We start from the raw sequence: 26224 nt of genomic DNA, 5'->3' as shown, positions 1-26224 counted from the left end.
AGCACTGCCTAGCGGAGGTAACTCTTGTAACAGATGAGCATTTTGGACCGTGGTGTGGCTAACTAGCTGTCCAAGGACAAATGAGTTCATTTCCTTCTGCCTTGGTTCCCTCTGCCAGGTAGAAAGAAAAATGACGATCTGCCTTAGAAAGTGCTCCAAGGACCATGAGTTAAAGGTGTAATGTAGCATGATGATTTTATCTGCTGTTGGTTGTTCTATTATTAAATGCAAAGAAAATTTGCTCTGTGAGCCACCCCCAAGAAGCGGACTAGTAAACGGTGCAGTACTGTGGAAGAATGACAGTATCTTGCTATTATTTTTTGGCATCTCAGGAGTTGCAGGGATGCATGTTTCCTGCATTTGTATTTCTGTTTATTCCAGTCTCCAGCAGGGACCAAGCACACAGACAATGAGGTTCCGGATGCATCTCTGGTTTCATTTTTGAGCGCAGTCAGTACTGCGTGGTGCAACTTCCCTCGCGCACAGTGTGTGTGCTTCGTGCTGCCCTGCACGGGAGCTGCAGCTTCAGCACGGAGCCGAGCCTCGGGGGCAGCCTCAGCTCCTGGTAAATTGCATCCCACTTGCCGTGAGAAGATCTGCCAAGAGCTGCCGGAAAATTACTGAAGGAGAGAATAGTAAGTTTGGGAAAGGGACTCTTATGGGTGCAGTTTTGATTATTTTTTTCATCTGTAAAACTTCCTGCATCCACGTGGATTGTTCTTGCTGAGACAATGTCTCTTCTGATGCTAGTGAGCAAAAATAGCTCTTGAAAAGTCTGGTACTGAATGAGGAAGTAAAAGTAAGTTTTAAACTGGGTGGACAATGCATGTTCTCCTTTTTTTCTCTTATTTTTTAATTCAGGTTTTCTGAAGGCAGAAATATTATCATTGGCATTCAGAATTGTTTTTTATTCCCTGCTTTGTCTGATCTACTTAGAAAACTGTTCCTAGGAAATGTGTTTGTGCTAATGCGGAGTAGGGCTTTTGTGTTTTTCAAACAGGAAATTCAACAGTTGAAACAACTTGGTAACGTCAGTAAGTGCCTTGCATATATTCTATGGTCAGTTTGGATGTCAGAGACTGCTGTTCACTTGTTAATGCTTTATATCATATGTAAAGGATATCTGGGAGCCGGACTGTGTGAAGGCTCAAGGAGAAGTGAATTGATCTGGCCCACTTAGAGAATTAATTGTTTTATCTGTCATTGTTGCATTGCAACATTATGCGATAGCCTAGTTCTTGGCTGAACTAAAATTCACTTGTTTGTACTTCAGCAAGTGGCACAGGAGAAAGACAACACCTGTTGACTTTAAAATGGACAAGTATGTGTACCTGTGATGTCTCAGTAAAAGACGAAGGACCAAATTAAGCCATTTCATTTGAACAATTAAATAATTAAATAATACTTTCATTTGAATAATTAAAGCTGAATTTTATTTTAAAATTCCATTGTGAAATGCCACTACAATCTATATTCAAGCAGTTGTCTCCTACAATGATCACTTCTCCGAGTAGTGGTAAATAATTCATGCAGGAGGCTGGAGAAAATAGAACATCAGTAACAGGCATGGACAGCAAATTTAAGTGATGATCTGCAAAGGTTAGTTGCAGCAAACATGGAGGCTTGTGGTTAAGAATCAAATCTCCCATCCCTTCCTATTTCTCATTAAGCAGCTAAATTCAGGGAGGAGTCCAAACCCTGTCATGTTCCATTTCATGCTCTTTCTGCAGCAGGTTGTCTTTTGAAAGGCTACTGCCTTGGATCAAGTCTCACAGCAATGAGTCTTGCCACATGAGGGACTGCTTGAGAACACTAATTATTAGTAATAAGTAATGAGTCTATTAAATGCTAAGGAGCTGCAGTTCTCAGGCCCTGAAATGGCTGTTGGAAATCCATGTGGATAAATGTGAGGAGGGGGAAAGAAACAATACAAGCTCTACAGGTAAACGATGGGCTCAGAGCGGAGTGTTGCTATTTAGGAATAAGATCTTGGGGATATAATGGAGACTTCCATTAAAGTGTCAGCTCAGCAGTGATCAAAACAGCAAATGACATAAGGAATTGGGAGGAAAGGAGTGCAGAATAGTGCAGTGAACATTACAGGGCACCTCCCTAAATCTGCATGGTTCTCCTTCCCAGCAGTAAAAAAAGCATGTGGTAGCACTGGAGAGGGTTCAGAAAAGGGCATCTGGGATGACCGATGGGTCAGACTGGTTTCCCTGCAAAGGATGACTAAGACATAGGCTGTGTTTCTTCCTCAGCTTTGGAAAGAGATGACTGTTGAGGGTGTAGGGTAGTAGTACAGTAACAGTGATGTGAAGAAGGTGAATCAATGGGTCTCCTTTTCACCATGTGTAGTGGGGAGCTTCAGGGGGAGCTAGCCCAGGTTCAGAGCGAGCAGAAGGGGGTGGTTCCCCATGCCAAGTGAAGCCACACTCTTCAACTCCTTGCAGCTGAATGGTAAGAGATAAACACCTTCAAGGGCTGGCCGGGAAGTTCATGGGAAGTAAATTTATTGGCAGCATCTACTAGGACCCCACTTCTGCTTTAGGAAGGCTGAGCTGCAGGCTGTTGAAGCTCATGAGAGTGTTTTAGGGAAGTATCTTGTGTATGCTCTGTTTTTTGTTTGTGTTTTGTTTTTGTTTTTCCCCTAAGCATCTGACTTTGGGTGCTGTAAGGGTCTGGGTATAAGATATTTTTTCTCACTCAGTATGGCCATTTTAACATTCTGACCAAGTAGGGCACACGGGACTGAGGCCCTGGAGTACGTTAGCTTTTGTTGTTGCAAATTCTCAATTTCAGACCCTTTCTTACAGGCTTCCAAATGTTAAAAGAGTAGCTTTCTGATGTTTGGGTTCCTTGGCCAAAAGAGACTGAGGATGTGGCAGGCAGTATGCATTATTTTGATGTGTAAATATTCAAAAAAAGTGTAAGAGAGACACAAGCTAGGTATTGCAGCAAAGCTGAGTTGGTATAAGCTGTGGTTTACATGGACTATTACATAAGGCTTATCAGTGTGACTTCCCAAGGCATAACAGATGTCAGAAACCTAATTTAAAAGTAAGTTGGACTTAAGTTTCTCTGTATTAATTACTTTTTCCCTCCCAGTTTATTCCATCTGGACAGTCTTGTCTCAGATTGTTCAGTTGCTCCTCAGGCACTAAATGACTCAATTTCTCCTAACTATCTTACATTACCAACCATGTTTCTGGACACATCATTCAGTTTTGCAGCCACTATAGTGACAGATTCTCTTGTGACCCTTCTTCCCTAATGGTTTGCTGGGTATTTGTTTATATCGGTTTGTTTTCCAAGACTGATATGCAAAAGCATTTAATTGCCATTTTCTACCAATAGTTTCAACTTGGCAAAATCTGTGATAAAATACATGTTCATAATGCACTTTGACTGGAGCTTTTAATGAATACTGAGCCTGCGGAGTGGCACTGTGCTTTTTGGAGTATAAAGCTATCAGAGAAATGCCACTTTGGGGACCATCTCTGGGCAGTGTGAATAGCAATTGCGGAAACTCTCTTGCTCCACTGTGCTTATAGGGCTGGGTAGTCCTCATGTCTAACTGCAAGCACCTGCTTTAGCAGCTCAGACTGTCTTTTTGGTAACAGCATGAAGGAGTAGCTGAAAAATGCAAGCTGGGGCAAGACCCTCATTTAAATGCTCTGGATTGCTCTTTAAAGGTGCCTGTCCATGGCTACTGACTACATAGGGAGCCTTGAGAGACACAACTCCTAATTTAGGTGTCTCAGGTAGACAGTAGGAGCCCTCTCCTGTGTGACCCTGCCACGTGAGGCATCTTGCTTTCTTTTAAAAAGGAACTAAACCTGCCTCCTCTCTCCTTCAGTGGCCCTGCAGCACTGAACCTCAGCAAGCAGAGACTGTTTCCCGTCCACAAGGAGGTGGCACTATTGATTAGTGGCACTATTGGTTAGTCTATCCTCCTTGGAGCCCCACTTCCACCAGCAGCTGGGAACGCATCGTTCAGAGGAGTGTAAAAAGCCTTCCTGGTGCTCATATTGCTGTCTGCTCTACTCTGGTTTTTATGGAGATTAGGACTATCAGGAGGGATGTGACCTCTGGCCTGTGCTAGTGCAGATGCTGCCGTGATAGTCCGGGATTCAGAGACACAATCTGTCTGTAGTCCTCCCACCTCTGCAGGCCATCGTTTATACATACAGTTGCAGTATATAACTCTGCTTTCTTCTGCACTGAAGTTAACTTACCTTTGGTTTAATGATGAGCCATCCTACTTTTTTGCGACTGTTTTTAAAAGAGACCACTCAGGTACTACTGTCCCTAACTTTTACACTTTGCCAAGCTGAAGCATCCTAGTTTTTTTAGTCCTATAGGCTTGAACGAATAACCTTTACATGAACATGAAGACTACAAAAGCAAGCACTTAAAAGTGAACATTTCTTACTCTGTAAGATGCCTGTAGAGCCTGGCTTTAGCTTTTGTGCTGCGTAGGCAGCATGGCACAGCCTTATGCACGGAAATTTATACATGTGGTTAAAAATTCAGACTTGTCATTGCTTGCACTGTGGTTGGATTTGAGGCTTTGAGAAAAGTAGGAGATAATCTTTCCAACCTCTTATTTGTGAACTTCTGTTTGATGGGACTTCTTTGGAGGGTTATATGGCCTCTGCCCTGCTCCCACAGCCCCATTCTCTGGCTTCTGCTGTCCTTCTGAACGACTCCTAGCCATCTTGGAAAACCTCACCCACAGTTCGGGGTTTGTTGACTGTGTATGAAGTACAAATCCTGGAGACACTACGCAACAGCTTGTGCTTCTAACATGAAGTTGGGGTTGCATACCCAGAAGTATGCCATTCTTTCTCCACAAATATGCCAGATGGTCTAGTAGGGGAAACTGTTTATATTTATAAGCTTGTCTCTAATTTAACTACCACATTCTTGATTTAATAATTCTTAAGTATTGGTCATTTTTATAGCATATGTGTATTGACACCAAGAAAACTGATAGCTTTTTCTTTTCAATTGAAATAGGATTTTACTAAACTAATTCAAATGAAACAGTTGGAATTAAGGCAAGTTTTAGTACTAAAGGGCTTTTTTCCCCCTATAGTCTGATTATTAGCAGAAAAAATGAAGGTATTTTCAGATTGTTTTTAGAAGTAATCCATAGGTCATAAAAATAGTAACTAAAAGAAACAACCCTTCAGTTTGTTTTCTTCCTAGCACTCACTTTGATCTTTTCATATATTCTTTACTCCTGTTTCCTTTCCCCTTTATCTTTTAACAGTTTACCAGGAGTGAAAAATACAATGGATCCAGACATCTTAAATGTGTTTACACAGCCTGCTGCCCTTAATCAGTTCCTTGTTGAGAATGTCATCACTCCAGGTACATACTTTGTGAGCCAGGACAGAAAAAGGTCCAAGGAATGACCTGAATTGCTAAGCAGAAAACTTGCAGTACAAATGAATTGTTTATTTTTCAGCAGCATTCCCATGGCTTTATCAGCAACAAATAAACTCTGTGTGTGTGGTTAATTTAGCATCTGACTCTCTCAAGGCAGATCATTAAGAAGTGACACAACTTCTAGCTGATCCTTTAACTGAGATTTAAATTTTATACATGCCCAAGTTTTTTTTCTTTGTTTCCAGAATTGTCCCTGTAGATTTTATTGATTTGAATTATATTGAAACTTAATTTCTGACAGCAGTCATAATAGTCTGGTAAGCCATTTTCTTCCTCACAGAGAATCAGTTAAAATAAAAAATGACAGTTTCTACATATGTCAGTTAGTGATACTGGATAATGTAAAACCAACAGCAGATTTTATAGAAAACTTGAGTCATGTCTGATAATTGTAATGGATCTTGTTTGCTTCCTTTCATAGGAGAGAAGAAGAAACTTATAAAACCCACTGCAAGCAACAATCCCAAATTGGAGGAGTTAAAACTGGTACTGTTTCTTTTGCTATAGCATTTAACCCTCACTTCGGGTTGCTATCATCTGCTGCATGGCTGCTCAGCCATGTAAATTACCTGGCTCCTTGGCCCTGGTCCCACCCTCTCTGAGGACGTGGACATGTCCTGGTGCTGGCACTTGATCTGTGCACGAGGGAGCCAGGGCTTTTGCCAAGTGCAACGCCAAGATTTTGAGTGCTGATATTGCACCAGAGTGGTCACTGCTGTGTGTGAAATGGAGGGTAGGTTTAAAATCTGAGTTCCTTGCATAATCTCTCTTGTAACCTGGGACATATGGATGCGTTGCACCAGAAGTACCTGGTTGTGACTTCGCTGTATCAGTAGCGTAATGGCAACAGGAATCCAACTGGGACAACTGGCTGTAATTGAAAGCAAATCCACGTCAACACTTGCTGTGACTAATGGGAGATGTTTGAATACATGCAGGTTGGCTCTCCCGATCCCATGAAAAAAGGCTGTGGGATTGCTGTGCTGATTGGCAGCAGTCTTCTCTCTTGTCTTCTGCCTCCTGTCTGCTGGCTGCCAGTGACCGCCAGCTTGGGGCAAGCTGTGGTGCAGCCTGAAGGGGATAAGACAGAGCAGAGAAAGAAGGGATGAGGGTATGCAAGTCACCACTGGAATTCAGGAGTAAAGCCTTCAAGCAGTTGTGCAGTTCATTGTCTGCTTGAGGTAGCTGTGAAGGATGAATCCTATTTCACAGGAAAGTGCTTTATTTCCAAGCAATTTTGAAAATTCCCCCTGTGCATTCAATCACTGTGTTTTTCTAATGCCATAGCCCAGGGGAAGGCTAGCATACTGAAATTTCCTGGAAGAAAAGTGGCATGTCTCTTTTGAGACCGGCACTTCTTGCTTTATGGAGATACTGAAAATGTTATGAATATTGCAAAAACAAGCTTAAGCTTTGTGCTGATGTGTGTGTTATATGGCATTCATAAATCCATAAATATGTATGCTTCTATATTATGTTTTCTTAAACCTTCATGCATATTTGATCAAAAAGATTTAATTTTTGTGTCAGGCTTTCACAATGTTTTTATATGAAAGAGAAAATCTGAAAGGTAGTGCTGCAAAATGCAATTATGTTGTCTACAGAGACACTGAATTTGTTCTTTTCAGACTGCCAAAAATGAAGAGATTTCCTCACTGTATGAAGATTTCTGTGAGCTTCAGTGCTTAATCCATTTCCTCTCAGAGACTCCTGAAAGAGTGTTTTTCCTTGTCTAACTTCCTCTCTGTAGAAGATGGGGAGGTAGAAATTGGGACCCAAAGGAGGGAATCCTCTGGGTGCCCACCAGTGCCACTGCTAGCCTTCTTGATCTGAAGAGTTTGTGGCTCCTTCAGAGAAGAGGTTGGAGTGGGGGGGACATGGAGTTACCTTCAAGAGAAGAAAAAGGGAAGCAAAGGAACTCACTTGGGAAAATAACTATTTTGCATTGCATTTTTATTTTGAAGGGCTTTTGGGAACTAGGAAATGTGAAATGGCTCGCTGTAGTGACTATAAATATTGACCAGCATGTAAAAGAGAACATGGTTACATTTAGAAGCCAGTAGCAAATGTCTTTAAATATTCCTTTTCTGATTTACTCATTTTTAGACACAACTCTGCTCTACAGCTGAGTAGAGCCCCAATAACTGGGCTTGAAAGAATTGTCTGAGCTGTAGGCTATGGCCATGGCTGTGAAGAGCTGAGGTAGCCAACAAGGAATCTCAGACATCCATGTCTAACAGTACTTTCTGCTTTTCTGACTTCCACCTGCCTGTACTGTGACACTTGGGGTGCAGGTTTATCCCTTGCACATCTACAGCATCACCAGATCTTAACCTGCAAGCTGAGGAGCACAGCTTTCTGCTTTAGAAGATGGTGTATACTTCTTAGTTGAGGAAGTATGCTACACATGCTCACATGCTTTGTCAGCTCCTCGGTTCAGGGAAGTGCCTGAGCTAGGCCTTTTTTTTTTTTTTTTTCCTCAAGCAGTTTAAAGCATCTCAGAGATTTTTATTTTATTTTTACAAACCATTTCTTATATTTTTGTTACTGTTGGCTAGCTTACAGGGATTTGCTATGAATTGTCTTCTGCTTACAGCAAGTAAGGAGGGTGTTGTCAGTACAACAAACTCCAAATATTCGTTTGCAGTGATAACAATATCAATAGGAGCAATATCCGTCCCTTTGAAAGAGGTTCTTATTAACAGCCGGCTGGTGCTGCTGCTTTTCAGTTCTGCTTCAGCAAATCCTCTTCCCTTTATATTAGCATGTATGGGTAAAGAAGGTACTTGGAGAAATACTGAGAAGCTCTTCTGGTCTCCTGCTTGCAGGAAACAACTCACAGAATGAGTGAAGCCTCTTTTCCTACAAACTTTTTTCTGTGTGTGAATTCTCTCATGTCTAATATAGGCAGAGGGTGGAAAGTCTACTCTGAAGCCTTTTCCCTAATAGAATTGGGAATAGGGTCTGCTTCTCTATCTGTGTATCTATTTCTACAAAATTCGTAGGAATATAACTTGAGGTGTATACCACACTTAAAAATTTGCCTCAAATTGGCCAACGAGCCTGGTGTTATTAGGGAGAACTAACTGCCACTTAACTTTCCTTTTCTTTATAAAAGAATCAAGAAGCACAAAGGAAGTAGAGGTTGAAGGCAAAATGAGATGTGATAAGGGATGAAAGAAAGAGGTGAAACACAGCATAGCACTGAGGACTTGTCCAAACAACAAGAGTCTAATTCTCAGCTGCTTTGTTTTCCTCCACAGTTATTGATTGACTGGATTAACACAACTCTGAAACAGGAGCACATAGTAGTTAAAAGTCTGGAAGAAGATCTGTACGATGGGCTGGTACTTCATCATCTCTTGGGTAAGCTGCCTCTTTGACTTGAGCTTCCAAATAAATCTTGGAGGAACTTTTTGAAGAAAGAATAAACATCCTCTTGAATGGAGAAAGCTATGAACAAGTTGTGATAATGGTAATTCTGAACAAATGCCTGATGATCCACTATTGTTTTATACAATTATTTTTCTTCTCAGAAAGTCTTTTTGGCTGCTAGTTAACATAATAAAAAAGTTAACTTGGAAGTGTGAAATTACAGTCCTTTTGAAGAGAGGGAGGAGTTCATAAGCCGAGAGTACAAAGGTGACTTGTGATGCTACCAGAAACATTGGATGGGATCATGGGATCAGCACTACAATTTATATGTTTTCCAGCTTGGAAAAAAAAAAGAAAAAAGAAAAAAAAAAGTAGGAAAGAAGGAAAAGGTTCCAGGTTTAATACACTGAGCTGGAACTGGTGAAAATCTAAGAGGCTCTGTCTGTATACTACAATGTGCTTTTATATGTGCTTTTTATATGTGCCCTTTTGGAATGGCCTTTTGAACCATTTCTGTTTCTCCATCTCTCCTGTTTCTGCTTTATTTTTCTTTCTCCTTTCACTCTCTTTGGGGATGCCTTTCAAGTCATATTTCCTTTTTCCCAAGGCTGAAGAGAGCAGTGTGAATTGGATTGGCTTATTTTCATAGTTTTCTTGCCTGAGCTGGGATTTCTTCAATATATGTGAGTTGGTATGGCCTTTGTGCAGTATCCCCAGGAAAGATTCACTCGTCAGATTCCTGTAGCTTCCACTAGGAAAAGGAGCAATGTGGAGTGCGATGTGTGGATGGGGGATGCTGCTGTAAGGAATGGGCTGAGTACTTCCCCGTGAGTAGAGCTTCACTGATTTTACTGAGGCTTTCAGAGAGTTCAGGAGTTTAACAAGGCATACGCCTGTGGGTCATGGGTCTGTGCCATGGAAGCTATTAAATGGTATTGGGATTTAAAACAAGACTTTGTGTGCTTTATTATGACTTTATATATATTTTCTTTTTCTCTGTGGTGGTGTTAAATGCTTCCTTATTCATATGGGCTCTCTGTCAAAGAAAAACTAGGATCTCTCAAGCTGGATGTTGACAAGATCGCATTAACAGAAAAAAAACAGCGGCAGAAACTCTCTGTGATTCTGGAAGCTATGGATAAGTGTTTGCAACTGGATGAAAGTCAGCTGAAATGGAGTGTGGAATGTAGGTTCCGAAGTGAAATGGGACAAAATTATTCATCCCAGGGCTTCCCTGGCTATAAGACTGCTGTGACGCAAAGGGGTGCCAGAGCAGTAATTAAATGATCTGTTTGCAATTACTATTTGAATCACAAGTGAGACAGGAATATCTGATGCTGACTGGGTGCAACTCCATCCTCTGAGATTGTGGCTTAACAGCCCTCAACATCCTTGTGTATGTCTCACAGAAAGGACTTTTAATTTGTGTTATTGCTGAATCATCATATGATATAAACCCCAACTTAATGTCCTGCCTGTGCTATAGCCCTTGATGACTCTGGGATGCTCTGCACAGGGATATTACTTAGTTTATTATGATGAGGTTTAATTGTTTTGCACACTAACTGTTGTTTCTTTTCTTTACATGGAATAGCTATCTTAACAAAGGACTTACTGAGCACCCTGCATCTTCTGGTCACAATAGCAAAGCACTTCCAACCCAGTCTGGCTATTCCTCCAAATGTTCAAGTGGAAACAATCATCATTGAGGTAATTATAGTTTTAATATTTGTCACTGAAGATCCTAGAGACCATTCACAAGACTTAGTTTGCTTAGAATTAGGGAGAAATGTGTGTGCAGCTGTAAAAGAGAGACTTTTATTTTCTGTGAACTATGCCTTTTAATTTAATGACAAGACCATCATTTTGTGCTCAGTTCAGATGCTGTAACTTTAAAAGGATGGAAACACTATGCCATTTTTTTCTCCTTGATCCAAAAATGGACAGTTCAAACTGAAAACAGCTGTTGATCTCTGTAAAGAAAAAAAAAAAAGAGGAGGAAATTTTGCTGGTTTTATCTCTAAGTGTTTTAAAATAGAAGCCTGCACTCTTTGATCATGACATTGGTTTAATGCTGAGGATTTATTTCTGTAGTGGAAGGGAGTCTTTACTGTCCATTAGGGTCACATTTTTATGTTTTTCTCTACAAGCTGAGATCTACATGCTTTCTTCCTCTATTGTGTTTCTTAAAGGCAGCTCTGGGACTTCAAGAGAACATCAGATAGACCACAATTTGGGATACAATTGCAAAAATTAGCACAGCTGTGTCACAGTTTTAACAGTACGGTTGCAATTCAGTCATGTTGGAAGCCCTGCACACTGTATGGCATTACCTAACACTTTGCCTCTTTGGAGGATCATAATTGGAACTGGGACCATGTATGCACTTAAGCTGTGTATTTCACTTCAGGAGGTTTCAAAGTGTCCAGCAGGGACAGCCTCTTCTGGGACCCCATCCCAGCCTACCACTTAGGCACAAATAGACCCTCTAATTTCTAATTGGAGTCTAATTGCTTGCTGCTGTGCCACAGTCAGATGCTCCTGTCATGTGGATCCATCCCATCAGTGAAAAGTCAGACTCTGTAAAAGAGCCCTCCCTCTAGTGCCCTGTGTGGCTGCAAGTGCCTCAGCTGTGCAGAAATCAGGAGGGATTATCTATGAAACCGCAGCATCGGCAATGGATATTAGCCCTGAGAGATAAACAGAGAGAGAGAGAGAGAAGAGTAGCTACAGGGATGATGGGGTTATGGTTATGAGCTGGTTCTTCATAGGAGAAATTAATGTACCCAATGGAACAGTAATTGTTAGGTGAAAAGTGAGGAAAGCCCATGAGGCATAGGCTTGGAAGAGGGGATTGAGAGTGTCTTAGGGCAGGAAGGGAAAATTATTGAGGAAGGTGATATATACAGAGGGAAAAAGGTACAAGATCATAAACACATTGTGCCCAAAGAAAGGCAATGAAGCTGGTGAAGGATATAGAAAACAAGTCTTATGAGGAGTGGCTGAGGGAGCTGGGGTTGTTTAGTTTGCAGAAAAGAAGGCTCGGGGAGACCTTATTCTACTTTACAATTACCTTAAAGGAGGTTGTAGCAAGGGGGAGATCGGGCTCTTCTCTCAAGCACCAAGCGATAAGATGAGGGGAAATGGTCTCAAGTTGCACCATGGGTGGTTTAAGTTGGATATTAGGAGAAATTTCTTTACTGAAGGGGTTGTGTGGCACTGGAATAGGGAAGTGGTTGAGTCACCATCCCTGGAGGTCTTCAAGAAATGCTTAGATGTAGAACTTAGTAGCATAGTTTAGTGGTGGACTTTAGTACTAGGTTAAGGGTTGCGCTAGACGATCTTGGAGGTCTTTTCCAACCTGAATGCTACTATGATTTTGTGATTCTGTAAACAGAGGCCCAAAGTACCTCCAGAAATAGTGAGAATCACCATCTTAAATCTAAGCAACCCACCTAACCTAAGTCGTCAGCTAGAGGATTTGTTGATGGGTGGCAGGATACGGAGCAAGGTCGTCACAAGACAGAGGTGAGCATTTCTGGTGCTGTAAAACTGAACACTTAATGCAGGGAGACTCGCAAAATAAATCAGTGCCTGCCCTGAACAGATTATTACATTCGTCAAGGCTCCAAGTGAACACATCAGTCTCTGAACTTCACCAGCTGAGGGGCCTCATGCTTTTCCTTTGGCTTCCTCTGCTGGGGAAACAGGTCATTTCTGGTTGAGGAGGGAAGAGAGCAGAAGGGAGCAGCAACCTCTGAAAGTGCCTATACTAATTGTACTGGACTTCTTAAATAAATGCTCTCTGGTAATCATTTAAGACAGCAAACAGTTTGTGAAAGTGTGTTTAATGCTTTCAGATTTTTTTGTGTAACTAAACCAAAAATACTTATTTTTTGTTTAACAGAACACCTCCGAAGGATTAAGGATGACAAGTGCGGTGGAATATATCACAGGAAGCAAGTAAGGAATATATCTGGTTTGTACACTGTCAATCAGAAAGGAAATACTGTGGGTATTTTCTCCCTTAGAAAAAATAGCTGGGATCACGATGATGACAAAAATCATGAAACCAGACATGCATATATGTATGTGAACTTTCTGGTTTCTTTTCTTTTTTTTTCTTTTTTTTTTTTTCTCTTCAGATTGGGTATTAGGTTATAATACCCTCCTCTTCTACTCTTTATTTAAACTTCTGTAAGAGAATGTATATAAGTATTTCTGAGGTTGTTATTGCCATGGACTATAGTAACATATAGTAATACACATCTAGTACTGTAAATTTTTATGTCCCCAAATAAACAGGAAATTTTATAAAGCCACAATTGTTTAAATCTACTATTAATTCATTGCTATTGTGTCCATAATTCAAGATAAATGAGTCAGTTTTTTCCTTATTTTACTGTTGAAGAAATAAGGTTTGAGCTTGCTGAGTTTGTGAGGTGCTGTGATTATTAAAGGAGTTGAGTAGTAGGATACCGTTTATACACTGAGAAAATATGGAGATCATTCCAAGAACTAGAAACAGATTTTTCTACTATCATCTTTTATACGTTAGAACATCTTCAAATTCTAATATCATGAGCAGCTTATTGAAAGAGGTTATTACAGATTGTGCTTATAAAATAAATGTTTATTAGGCCAGTTAAAAACTCATACGCTTCCAGGTGCCTACACAGATATCTAGTGTGTTTAAAAATGTCTGTTGGAAAGCTACTCTAACATAAAGTTAATGGCACTTTGCACTGTATCTCCTGTTTTACAAGATGCCTGATGGTCCAGATAAGCTTTCTTTATGAATAAGATTAATTCTGCTGAATGCTTTTTCTAATTCTTTTTTTATTGCACGTCTAGAGAGAATTTAGAAGAGCAGTCAAGTAAGTATTGGCATTGCCAAATTCAGTGTTGCTCTATTATGCTCTATTATGTCTGAGATTCTGATCCATTTTCACCTCATGAAAAAATCAGTGTGTTCCCACTACATTTAGTGAAGATTCATGGATTTCTCCTAGCACTTTTTTCCAAATGTCTCCTGTTAAGGTCTGTTGAGATCAGCACAACAGTTTGAAAATGGGGTGGTTGCTTTGCCCATGGGTTGCAGGCAAAATATGGATGGGTTGTGAGACAGGGAATGATACAGTGGGTTGATGATCCAGCAGAGAAGCCCCGAGTAAGGGACAAATTATGCCTTGAATTAAAAGAAATAATCAGTGTGCACTGATCACATTCTCTCTGTTGGAACTACTTATGAGCACAGTGCCATGAGGATTGTGCTTCTCATTGCCTGTAAAGAGTTCCAATGTCATTTCCTTTCTGCAGCCTGCAAATGAGATTCTGGAATCTGCTGGTGGGAGGCAGCTCAGTAGAAAAAGCAGCCTCCACAGAGATTTTACCCTTAGGGCTTTTGAGGGGCATGAAACACCTGAGGTGAAAAATGTCCACGTGTGCAAAGCATGTAGGAGGTATGGGCACTGCTTAAGCTTCGGTGTGAGGCTTTTGGTTTGTATTCCATGAGCTGCTCCTCCTTTCTGGAAAGGAGCACATTTCATCCCCAGTGAATCAGTGCAACTGTTTAATTCTCTGCTGTGCCCTTTATGTTAACATTTTAATCTTTGCAGAGGTGCAAAATATATCATTTAATATGTATTTATCACTTCTTCTGCTAAGTGGCCTCTAGAGTGGGCTGAAATAGTGAAAAAAAAAACATAATTAGGTATTTCTTCCAGTAGGCTGATTCTGCTGGAAAGAGAAATCTGAAATTCACTCTTCAGAATGCTGTCTCTATTTTTAAAGCAGCTTGCTTAACAAAGAGCAAAGTCCCAGAGCATGGCTCCAGAAGAGGGCTCTCTAGTTGGCGAGACTGTTGCAGGCTGCAGACTGTGGCTCAGAGCTGCGATGGATCCACCTGTTTCTTAACAGCGCTCCTGCAGCAACACCCTAACAGGGAGGGAGGGCAAACCCAATGAAGCTCCTTCACAGCAGGGGCTTCTCTGTTTCTGGCTTTTAGGAGGAATCTTCCAGTTGTTCCAAATAATACCAATTAATGTTGTTTTGATACAGCGGATGATGCCTTTGATGAATTATTTAGCCGTGCTCCAGATAGACTGGATGATGTAAAAAAGGTAATTTGTTTATTCTTTAATAGACATTAAAATCTGTAGGGTAAAACATAATTCATAACTTCACTGAATAAAATTCTCCTTCCTTTCCCTCTCTCCTCCCCTTATTTTTTCTTTAGGTATTTTTGCAATTCGTCAACCAGCATGTTGGAAAATTAGGATTAAATGTGAAAGACATGGAATCTCAGGTAGCCTGCTCTGAGCTGTATGTCAACATGTTTTGTCATTCAAGTGTTTCCTTTTACCATTATGTTTCCTCCTTTTTGTTGTAGCAATTTTAAACTTGGTGACATCACAATTATATCTAGCTTTAGGTTAGCATGTCAGGCTTCAGTCTCTGAAGTTTCTGAAGCTAATAAGTAGTGGTAAAATATAACGTTGTATTGAATACTGCATGGTCCTTGTAATGCTACACGGAGTAATTTTCAGAGTCCTGCTTTTCAGAGTACATTTTTCAGAGAACTCCTGAATACTCTTTCTGTCAGGATGGAAATGAGGCTTGTTCTGACAATTACACTGAAAGCCAGGTTGGTTGCTGGTGTTTAGTGATCCTTAATGCTGGATTTGCTTTAGGGTAGGAAGGCCTGATTTTCATTAAATTTCAAAACCCCATCCTCTGAACATCAAGCTTCTTTAGAGTCCATGAAGTTGCAGAAGTGCTCATTGGGCACCTGAGGATCACCTTCCCAGGTCCCATAAACATACCTACGCTGTCTTTGGGGAGCGAGCAAACGTGAACTCGGGGACATCCCCGGTGGCATTTTCTTTCTCTGCTTCTGCAGACACGTGCACTGTAATGGCAGAAGAAATCAGCCATCAAGTCCTGCTTTACTTCAGTCACTCAGCCCCTGGATGCAGTGTCAGTCCCTGTGATTTACACTGCATAGACGAGGAGTGGAGCCATGCTCCATTGCTCTTCTGGGTTTTTCTGGTGGGCAGCTGTGAGGAAGGAAGTTCTGAGAGGGTTTTGTCATAAATCTCAGCCCCTAGGCATAAGTGTAGTCATGTGTTTGCTGCTTGTGGTCGTCTGAAGTCTTTTCACATCTGGAACAATTTGTTTTAATAGCTGTCCTTTTGCAAGGTCGTATTTTTACTAATATGAGCTTAGCAGCATTACGTAAGTACATATGAAGCTCACCGTCTAAGAGGTCAAGGAAGCTGAGTCATTGGACCGTCTGGTTGCCAGAGTACCATTGCAATTCCTTTATCACTAGAATGGCATTTATCTGAGGAATTTACTAAAAGCCCACATAATAAATAATATTCAGATTGTTCCTCTTCTAGTTTGCAGATGGAGTTATCTTACTTCTGTTAATTGGACAACTGGAGGGTTACTTTCTGAATTTAAGGGATTTCTTCCTGACTCCAGCCAGCACCACAGAGATGGTAAGTTGTTATTTAATCACTTAGAGCTTGAAGCTTCAAACATCTTGTGTATTTATTGCTTCCATATGCCAGTGAAGAGCCCTATGTCTTACTGTTACTCCTGCTGCATATAAAGTCATATGCGTGCATGGTGTTTGCTGGTAGTTCTTTGGGACAATCCAAAAGCAGGCACTAGGTGCTGTTGAAGTACTTTGGGACAGGTTGTTTTCTCCTTCAAAAACTAATTATTGTCTCATGTGAGGCAAACTATTGTTACTTGCATTTATTTAGGTAGATACATGCTTCTGAAGCCTTCCAGTGAAAATCAGAGGCTCTCTGTGGCAGGGAACTGATGTGCTATCCTCCTACAGGTCTGTCCTACAACTGACATCTTTAACCAGATGACATATTGTGCAAAACAGAACTGGATCCATATAGCTTTCCTTACACCATCCTAAAAATATACCTTAATTGAGACATGACCAGAACATTTTGAAAGTCCCCTCTGTGCTTCAGAAGCTCTTGAGAATCTTTTCCTCCCCCAAGGCTGGGAGCTGTAATCTACCCAGCCAGCTTTGCCTGGCTCCATTCTCAGCCTCCAACAGGCATATTTTATCAGTGCTTCCAAAGAAAAAAGGGGATCAACCAGAAGGTAGTGGATGCTGGGATGCTGCTGTGAAAGCCTCATCCACAGATCCATGATATTGAAATATTTTGGGATATTTGAGATCTTTTCAAGTTGTCTGTTGTGTGGCTAGGATCACAGAGGAGACAAAAACTCAGTTGCTGACCATGTTGGATCACTGGCACTTCTAGGAAGCTGACCAATGATAACCATTAGTTGATGGTTTTGTATGCCTGCACACCATAAAATCAGTGAAAACTGCGGAACTTTTTTCCCATGAGTCACTGGATAGCTCAGAAAAATATCAGACCCTGGCTGGTTTTTCTGGATTGTGTGAATTTAGATCTCTGAAGGTGAAATGTGTCAAATCCTTTTTGTTTGAGAGCTGGCTGAGATGGGAATCTCTCCTCTGATGTGATTTGCATTTGGGGTTTCCCACACAAATGAATCTTTCTCTTGATTCCCAGTCTAACCACAATTAATCACCCTGGGCACTATTTATCTGTGATGAAAATTCTCAAGGGTCCCTTACTAAATAATAAATACTTCTATGGGGCTTTTTATTAAAACATTTAAAAGCACAACTGTCTGAGACCTAGGTTCAGATTTTGTCAAAAAGTCATTGCTGTAAGCTGATGACTGTTAAAGGTATTAGGAAAATTTAGATTTTATATCTAAGATGATTCAGAACAGGAAAACATATTTCAAAGGGTTGAGTCAAATAAAATCAAAGCACTTACTTGCATTTGTTTTCCTTCCCTTTCTCTTCTTCTGCCCTGTTTTCAAAATTGTGTGCTCTGGTTCCTTGAATTAGAAGTAAACTTTTAACGTTTCTAGTAATTTCATTCAGAGGATGTCGATTATTGTTTTTTCATTTAATATTTTGTAGGTAATCTTTTTCTTTTTGGATTAGCCCTATTCAGGCCTCACAGATCTCTTTCAAGAAATGAGATGTCCTGAAATGTTAGGTACAAACCAGAGCTCAGACCTTCTAGTTCTTACATTGTTGCATGTGCTGTTCACTGGCCCCAGAGAAGGGGATACAATGGGATTGTGTACTGGTGCCATACAATACTACACATTCTAGCAATGTTACTTTAAAGTATTGGACTTGCAGTTGAACATTTTGCCCAAGTGATATTTACCATTTATTTCTTCTCTGTTTGTTCAAAACAAAAAAAAGGCAGGATGACAATATAGCTAAAAATATTGAACTACCATGGTTCAACTGTCATTTGTACATAAAATGTCTTTCAATTCCCATTTGGCATCTTCCTCCCTGTCATTTTTGATGTTAATTGGTACAGTAAAGTGTGAAAATATAACCTTTGCTAAGATTTAAAATATGTCATTTGTGTTATAAAAATGGTGACAACCACGCACGCCATTGAGATCAGTGCAGTGCATCAACTTTCACTCAAGCTGGAAGCTTGAAGCTCGAAGCTGATACGTACACCTCGTGAATCACAAGGAGAGGGAACTGGGATTAAAGCAATGGTACTGAAGAGGAAAACAAAAACAAAAAATGAAAAGGGCAAGGAGGACATTAGAGGGGCTGGAGAGCTGAGGAAAGAAGGAGCCAAAATCCTGGAGGTGACTGGCCTGCAGGTGCAAGAAGTCCATGTTGTGAGTGGGTAGATTTGGTGCAAGTTTTCTGGGTGTTCGTTACAAACAATGAAAATTATAAGAAATTGCAAATAAGATCTAGACCTATATTCTCATGTTGATAGAAAAGCATGTGTCCTGAGACAAAGGATATAATCATGAAATATGTCAGGCTGGAACCAGGGGTGAACATTGGTAAGGAGATGAAACCTGGGAGGGCCCCTATGTTTATTAAAACTGCGGACTTGGTTTATTTTGTCAAAAGAGTCCTGGAGTTGAAGTACCCCGAACGTCCCAGTCTCTGTCAGATTGTAAATCCTAGAGAATTTGCCAGCTATTTTGAGTCTGGAAATGCAGCTGGATGGAACAGCTTATTTTTCTAGGTTGCCTTTCTTAGGTAGTTATCAGTATTTCTGTCTGAAGGTTTATTTTGAAATCTGCATGTTATCTTTCCTTGTAAATCTCATATGCTTACAAGGGGAAAAATGTGACCTTTTTACCTGTGCCGATTAAATAAGAAAACATTTTATTTATTCATTCTGATCAGAAAATTGTTTAGATGTGTATGAGCCTAAGCTCTCCTGTGTGCTGACTATGAAAGGAAGAAAAAAAGCTTGAGTTCAAACTGTCAGTCTCAGTTACTTGTATATCACAGAACCTGGTAAAACAGAAATCTGTTACTTCACTTCAGAGCACACAGTTTTTTCTTGGCTTATGCACGTGGGACCCCAGTGCTTGTTGTCAGAAGATAATAGGGAACAGCATGGCAGCATTTTATGATGTACCTCCTGAAGGATAAATTGCTTAGTAGCTTAAGGAATTTATGAAGAAACAATTTGAAGTTCTTACACGTACTTCATTAGAGCAAGGGAGCCTACTAATTACCATCCAAATAAACAGCTGCCCTTAAGCTAGTAAGAAGCTAGTAAATGGGATATTATATCATTTTAAAATATCATTCATAATTACTGTATATGCCTTTGGTGCTACTTTTATGTGGGGACGTGAAAGAAAAACAAGAGAGAAAAAATAATCAGGAAAAGAACCCCAACCTTTATTCATAGAGGTATGCTTGATTTCTCTTGAATAATATTAAGGATATCATCACTACTGTTATCATGCATATACATCTTCATACATTAAAGCAGAAACTTCTACCTCATAAATGTAGCTGATCAGAAGATTTCTAATCTTTGTAATTCTTAATGAAATATAGACATCTTTTTTATTTCATTTATATATAAATATATATATAGTTCCAAATGCAGTAAGCATATGGACTTTTTTTTTATTAATTTTTAAAAATAAGTAGAAATAAATTCCATGCATCTATTAGATCCAGTTATGAATCTAGCCTCTTTTCCCCATGGAAACATCAATTAGCACAAGGCTTTCACATGCAAGGTCTATTTTTAAATAAATGGATTGTTCTTCCCACCTCATGGGATACATTTTGTTGGAGATGGATTTTACATCTGATTTTATGTGATAATTGATAGAAATCCTGAAGAGCACCTCCATCAAAACTAAAGAAGTGAGTACGCATTTATGAATCAGTATCTTACTCCAGCTATTAGAGAAATGCTTTCAAAAACATCCTGGGCACTGTGCTGCTAGATGGAAAGTACTTTCTGTTATATTGATCTCTCCCTTTCTCATCCACAGCTTCACAACGTTAACCTTGCATTGGATTTGCTGACAGATGGAGGTCTTCTAAATTTTTCTGTGAACTCTGAAGGTGAGTCATGACACACAGACTTGTCTGGAATAGAATTGCTAACATCCTGGCTTGCAAAAGTTAGAGTAATTGAAGAAAGTAGGTTCTGCAGTGTGGCACTCATGCATTTTATTATATGACTGCCCAATAGTTCCTCATTCAGAATGAATAATAATAAAGCTGAAAATTGTTTTTGAACAATTTTTATTCCTATGCTAAAAATGTTGCATTGCTATAACTTCAGTAACTTTACACGAAACTTAAACCATTTAATAAGTCAGTAGTTTTTACAGATTTAGAACAGTGACAGTTCTTAGTGAAAGTGCAGCAGCTGAGCTGGAGGGAAAGCCGTTTTCCTATCTCAAAAAAAGTTTTAGTGATTTAAAAACAAACTTGTTTCATATGGGAAGACACATTTCAGAAGATGTCCTGAGAATCAGAAAGACTGACTGCTCTACCTAAAGCTAGAATAGCTGGTAGGTCATGGGGAAAATCCTCAGCTAGTGATTGAATTTAATATGATTTAGAGGTACTTATTACAGCTACGCTATTTACTGTTAAAGGATCTCATCTGCTGGTGTTTCATTGTTAGTGTTTCTTCTGGTGATTTACAACAATGTAAGAACAGTAAGCTCTCTAAAGCAGTTATCGTCTTCCTTCGTAATTATTAAACACAAGAGCAGGTTGCCTAGCTAGAACATGGAAGCTGAAAACTAAAAAAAAAAAAAAACAAAAAAAAAACCTACAGCAGCAAAACATGATAGAAACATTACAAGCAAAATATAGTGTAAGGTAATTCCCGACACGAGTCATGCCACAGAAGAATCATAAAAAAAAAAAGGTGTAAAGTTCTATTAAATTATCTACTCTGTCCTCTTGTTCTGAGCTAGGTAAGAATTATTTCTCACTATGCATTATTTATCCTGTCTTCCAGCAAGATAGTGCAGCAAAAGGTCCCTTTTCCTTATGTTCATTTAATACATAAATAAATTGCTAATTCTGTGGTTCCTGTTTTGGTTTTTGTTGCAATTAGACTGTCTACGTTCATGTTATAACTAGGCAAATGTGGAAGATTCTTGGGCAGTTGCAGCCTCCTCCTCTTCCAGGGATTGCTAACACTTCCCATCTGTTTTTTTTTGTTTTGTTTTGTTTTTGTTTTGTTTGTTTCTTGTGCATCCACAGATATTGTGAAAGGAGATATGAAGTCTACAATGAGGATTCTGTATTGCTTGTATTCCAAATACAAGACTAAAGAAACATGAAGAGCAAGACCAAGAATTTGGATGCTCTGTTTGCCGCTGTGCATGCACTTGTGTTTGACATTTGCTGTATTAATATTGTATATTCAAATATGTGTTTCTGCAAGGTTTCACACACCCTGAATAACTGGAAGTTAGTGCATGTTCAGGGCCAGTGAATTGTGTAGTTCTGTGTCTGTAGCTCTTTCTCTCTCTCTCGTTCGTTCGAGACTCCATAATGCTGCAAAGTGTAACACATGCTTGTAAAAGATTCTGGATTCTTTGCTTCTGGAAATGAATATGGAAGATGTTATTACACCCACCCTGTGTTTCTGCTTCTGGTTTGCTCTGGAAACAGGAGAAGGGGAAAACCAACCATGGCATCTCCAGGAAGATTACAGACACTATGAAAGTTCAGGTTCAAAAACTTATTTACACGAGTGGCCAGCTGTTCTCAGACAGGAGACTGTGGATTGGACACCAGATGAATAGGTAGCCAAAATGAAATCGGAATTTACCTTTAATGACATAATTGAAGTCTTTGATAAAAGTTTCATTACTTGCTCACTCGAATCTGGAAAAGGGACCTAGGATCACATGCCGATGTGAGACTGTAGTAACAGAAGGGTCACCTGCACAGCTATGGAAAGATGCCCTGATTTTCTTGCTAAGCTAAGGCCAAACTGGCCAGCTTCAGGCTGTTGCAGCCCTAGTGTAACATGCAGCTAGCGAAAATGTTGATGTCAAGCATGTTACAGGAGAGACTGACATGACTGCATTTCCCTCCAGATAGAGGTGGACAGACCCTGGCTTGGCTTACTCTGCAGCTGGTGGAAGAGGGAAGCATTGATGGAAGTAACAAAGCTCAGTTTCTGCCACTTCTGACAGCATAGTCATGATGCCGGGGCTCTCAAACTCTTGTGGGACTTTCTTAGCTGCATTTGTCCAGCAAACATCCTGATGCAACCCAGCAGGCCCCCCTGGATGCAGCTAGCTAACCACAGTTCATGTCAATTGTCACCCTTGCTCTTTCTCTGAGGTTTTAAATCTGAACTCCTTCAAAAACTTCATCTGCTCCCTTGACCTTAAAATTATGTCATGTTTGTGTTACATAAAGCTTGGGATGTGATTAAAAAACAAAAAGTTTTGATATTATTTTGGCTTCCATCTAAACTGATTTAATTTCCTGCAGTCAGTGGCTCTGACACTTGGCCTCTGATCTGATCCTCCATCTGTGTATTAACAGGACACCAAAGCACGCTGAGCACAAGTGGTGACATTAACAGATGAGAATTTGTTGTCTAGTTCTTGATCACTCAGCCAAAGAAAGATCCTTAGATAGCAATGATGATGTCTTCAAGTCCTGCCTTTGAAAATGGTAATAATGCACAGCTGCTAAAGGAAAGCATTCTACAGACTGCTATGAGCATAATCCCTTTTGCACCGATAAATACATTGTTATATTTTTACAGAGAAAAACCAAATGTGTGGTGCAAATGAACTGCAAGATCAAATTGCTTCCCTAACACAAGTTAGTTGTATGTGACATTTTGAAAAACTTAAATCAGAAATACTTGTTCTTTCATGTGCAAGTCTCCATAGGTATCTTGCTTTATTCCTTAATGGGCTCAAACAGTTTACCGGGAGACTTTTAAAGTTTGTTCTGGCTTCACAGATCCCCGCTGCCATTGCTGTAATATTGTAAGCAGGTTGTGCAATACGTCATTATTGAGCAGGTAAAATTGGGCTGTCTCTGGTGGAGGGTAGGGGTGAGGGAGCAGGAGAGCAATTGGCAGAGATATGGTAGCAGTGCAGCCTTTTCCACCAAGTCTGTTAACCTGAATTTCATAACTGTTGCTTGTGACCAGAAGTCATTTCCAGTGTGTGGCTTTTTTTATAGCCTCTGGACTATGCCTTGGGTAAAGGTGGCATGGGGGGGAGGATTAGCTGGTGCTGCCTGGTTGGGAGGTTATCACATCAAGGAAACGTTGATTTTTCTCTGCGTGCTCTGAGTTTTGTGGCCCACTCCTCTGGTGTAAGTAAATCTGGTGTTTGCACTTCTGCAGATTCTTGTCAGGGGAACCAAATCTGGTTCTTGATATTTAATAAAAGAAAGGGTTGTATTCCCTTCCCAACATCATTTTGTCTAACCCTGTTATAAACAAGTAATTCTTTAGAAAACAGCTGGTTGAATAAAAAATACAGCAAGACCAAATAAGAATGTTTTAATCTGTTTTTCTATTCTATGAGCCAATTTATAACATGCTTGATGTCTCTGAACACTTTGATAAAGAGCCTTTGTTTGATTCCTAAATCATGCTACAGAATTTTACTAATCCATTGTATAGGCACCCACTCCATAAACCAGTGCAGAATATACAAGCACGTTACATTTGAGATACAGTCACAGATTTGGCATGGTTTGAATAGTAAATATAAACTAACAGAGCTAAAAAGAATATTCCAACAGTATGAAACTGGGGAAAATGGAAATACATATTATTGTTCTCAGATGTTACTTTTGCCTTACATCAAGATACCGTGTTTCCCTTTCCTATTTGAAGTGTAAGTTAATGAAAAGCAAAGCTGCTTACTGTTTAAGCTTGCAAATTAACTATATTTTGAATAAACTAAGCTTTGAGCAAGCTTTTTCATTAACATATAATTAAGTTTGCAATATTCATGTTTAAATGCTAGACAGTAAACCATTTCTGATGGAAAAGCATTGTGGACTATTAAGGTGTTGAGGTTTTCATTTATTGTGTCTGTAGCTAGGTAAGCAAGTTTACCTGCAGTGACTGTTCATTTTTCCAGTGGGGTCATTGACTGACTGTGTCAAAGTTTTTCTGAGAAAGAAAATACAGTCTGTTTCTCTCTTAAATGGCCAGTATGTTGTCCAGGAATTTTGGAGCCAGAGAAAAGCCCCACAGCAGCTTCTGTTGTTGTCCTTTTCTCAAATGGAAGTGACTTGTGGCTGGGTAGCAAGGTCATGACTTGGAAGAGATCTGAAGTGTTTTTGACTCCTGCTTAATTTCATTTTTCTGTTGTCCTGTATTTCCAAAACACTCTGCCTTTTAAATATGAAGGTGTCTTTGCAGAGGTGAGGTGGCAAAGGTCTGTGGAAAGAAGAGCAGGTGCAGGGGGCAGAGTTACCATGATGACTTTAAGGGAAGTGGAAGATGCACAACAGCTTTAATTACAGGGTCAGTGTAAGGAATGGTCTAGCAATTCGTGTCACTAAGGGATTTGAAGGGTTAACATTGAGGCCCAAGTCTAGGTGATAAGAGAACAAAGCGGGTTTTTAGAGAAAACTGCTGACTACTGCACGGGATGTTGCGAGAGTTTCTGAAATCCGGCCCAGAGGCTACCAAATAACGAGAAAGGGGGAGCTGAAGGACGACTGAAGGACAAAAGTCTGGGAGGAAAACCACCAGCCTTCAGCCCGAGCGACCCCCGAGAGACCACCAGAGACTGATACGCAGGCATCCCTGGGAGGGTTTCAGATTCCGGAAACCAATTATAATAACCCTGCCTCTTATAGAAGTAGTAATGAATATGTATTAGCCTAGGAGCATAAAAACCAGCCGCCTTACGTAACAGGTGTGCATCCTGCTGGAGCAGAGACTCCCGGCGCACGCAGCGCTGTTTGCTTGCCTCTATTCGTTTAATAAACTGTAAACTTTGATTGTAATCGTATTTGGGACTCAGTCATTTATAACAGTCAGGTACTGGTGGCAGACCTGGGAAAGCAAACTGGAGACTGCAAACTGGGCTTGTGTGGCGTAATAACCACATGTACACCAGAGTAAGTTTAAGGATCGATAACTTCAACTACAACTTTATTGAGGACGGGCTCCCTTCTTATACCATTAGCTCTACAAGCGGTACTTTCCCACTAACTATTCATTGGTTAACAACTTCGCCCAGCAACAGCAAACATTTAGCAACTTCCATGTCTGGCAGGGCCCATGGCAACGGCGGGGCTGGCGATGGAGAGCGCCGGGGGCCAGGGCACGGCCGGCGGCGGGTGAGGGAGTGGGGTTGGCGGGGCGTGGCCATGCTGAGGCAGCGCCACCGGGAGCGAAACCGGAGGGGCCGTAGCAGGGGCGGCCTCGCAGCCGTTCCCTGGGCCGCCTCCCCACTGTGGCTTTGCCGAGCACTGCGGTGCCGTGGCCGTGCCGATGCGAAGGCAGCCGGCGGCAAGGAACGGCTGAAGCATAAGCATAATAGGAACAACGTGTCTGTTAAGTTTGGGGATGAGATTGTGGAAGGGGATTACGTCTGTGGCGTTTGAATAGCAAAAAACACTTGAAGTTAAACGTGAGGATGCAGGCAGCTAATGTAGAAGAGAGAAGGTGTTTATTTTTAGTTGAGGAGGGTGAAAAGAGGCAATAGAGTGAGAAGGGATCCACTAATCTCTTGGGTCAACCAAATATGCTGTGAAATATTAAAGTCAGCAGAAAAGAAGAAATCTTCTAAGATTGAGGTTTGTATACCAATTCTAGAACCTTTTTTTTTTTTTTATGACCTTATGCCAATAAATTTTCTTGCATAGACATTAGACTTTAAATTTTGACAGAATTGAAGCCACAGGAAACAACACTGCTTTTCTGTAAAGTTGTAGTAGCACAACTTCTTTCTGCTAAGAATCTTGTTTTGCATGTTTATATGGGTGCCTCACAGAAACAGCCTAACATTAGTGCAAGTTCATTCCTCTCAGCCC

At 40.4% G+C, this 26224-nt stretch overlaps 1 protein-coding gene and 1 long non-coding RNA gene across 3 annotated transcripts in view; one reads left to right on the top strand and one right to left on the bottom strand.

Annotated features, from left to right (window-relative positions):
• The window catches only part of LOC121073986, a 110230-nt gene that overhangs the window by 81463 nt on the left and 2543 nt on the right, over window positions 1-26224 (bottom strand). The gene's annotated exons all lie outside the window — the stretch shown is intronic.
• Window positions 285-25192, top strand: PARVG (parvin gamma). Of its 2 annotated transcripts, none has more exons than XM_040565592.1 (13): window positions 285-635; window positions 5279-5379; window positions 5879-5943; window positions 8721-8823; window positions 9878-10018; window positions 10427-10542; window positions 12740-12795; window positions 13687-13709; window positions 14893-14954; window positions 15071-15139; window positions 16236-16337; window positions 20212-20284; window positions 21446-25192. In XM_040565592.1, exons 2-13 carry the CDS (start codon window positions 5301-5303, stop codon window positions 21523-21525), a joined length of 969 nt encoding a protein of 322 aa, XP_040421526.1. In that variant the 5' UTR covers window positions 285-635; window positions 5279-5300; the 3' UTR covers window positions 21526-25192. The 2 variants fall into 2 exon arrangements, with proteins under 2 accessions (XP_040421526.1, XP_040421537.1); XM_040565603.1 differs by lacking the exon at window positions 285-635 and adding an exon at window positions 1468-3060.

This window comes from Cygnus olor, chromosome 1, assembly GCF_009769625.2.
Source record: "Cygnus olor isolate bCygOlo1 chromosome 1, bCygOlo1.pri.v2, whole genome shotgun sequence".
NCBI classification, from domain to species: domain Eukaryota; kingdom Metazoa; phylum Chordata; class Aves; order Anseriformes; family Anatidae; genus Cygnus; species Cygnus olor.
This window is presented reverse-complemented; position numbering and strand designations above follow the sequence as displayed.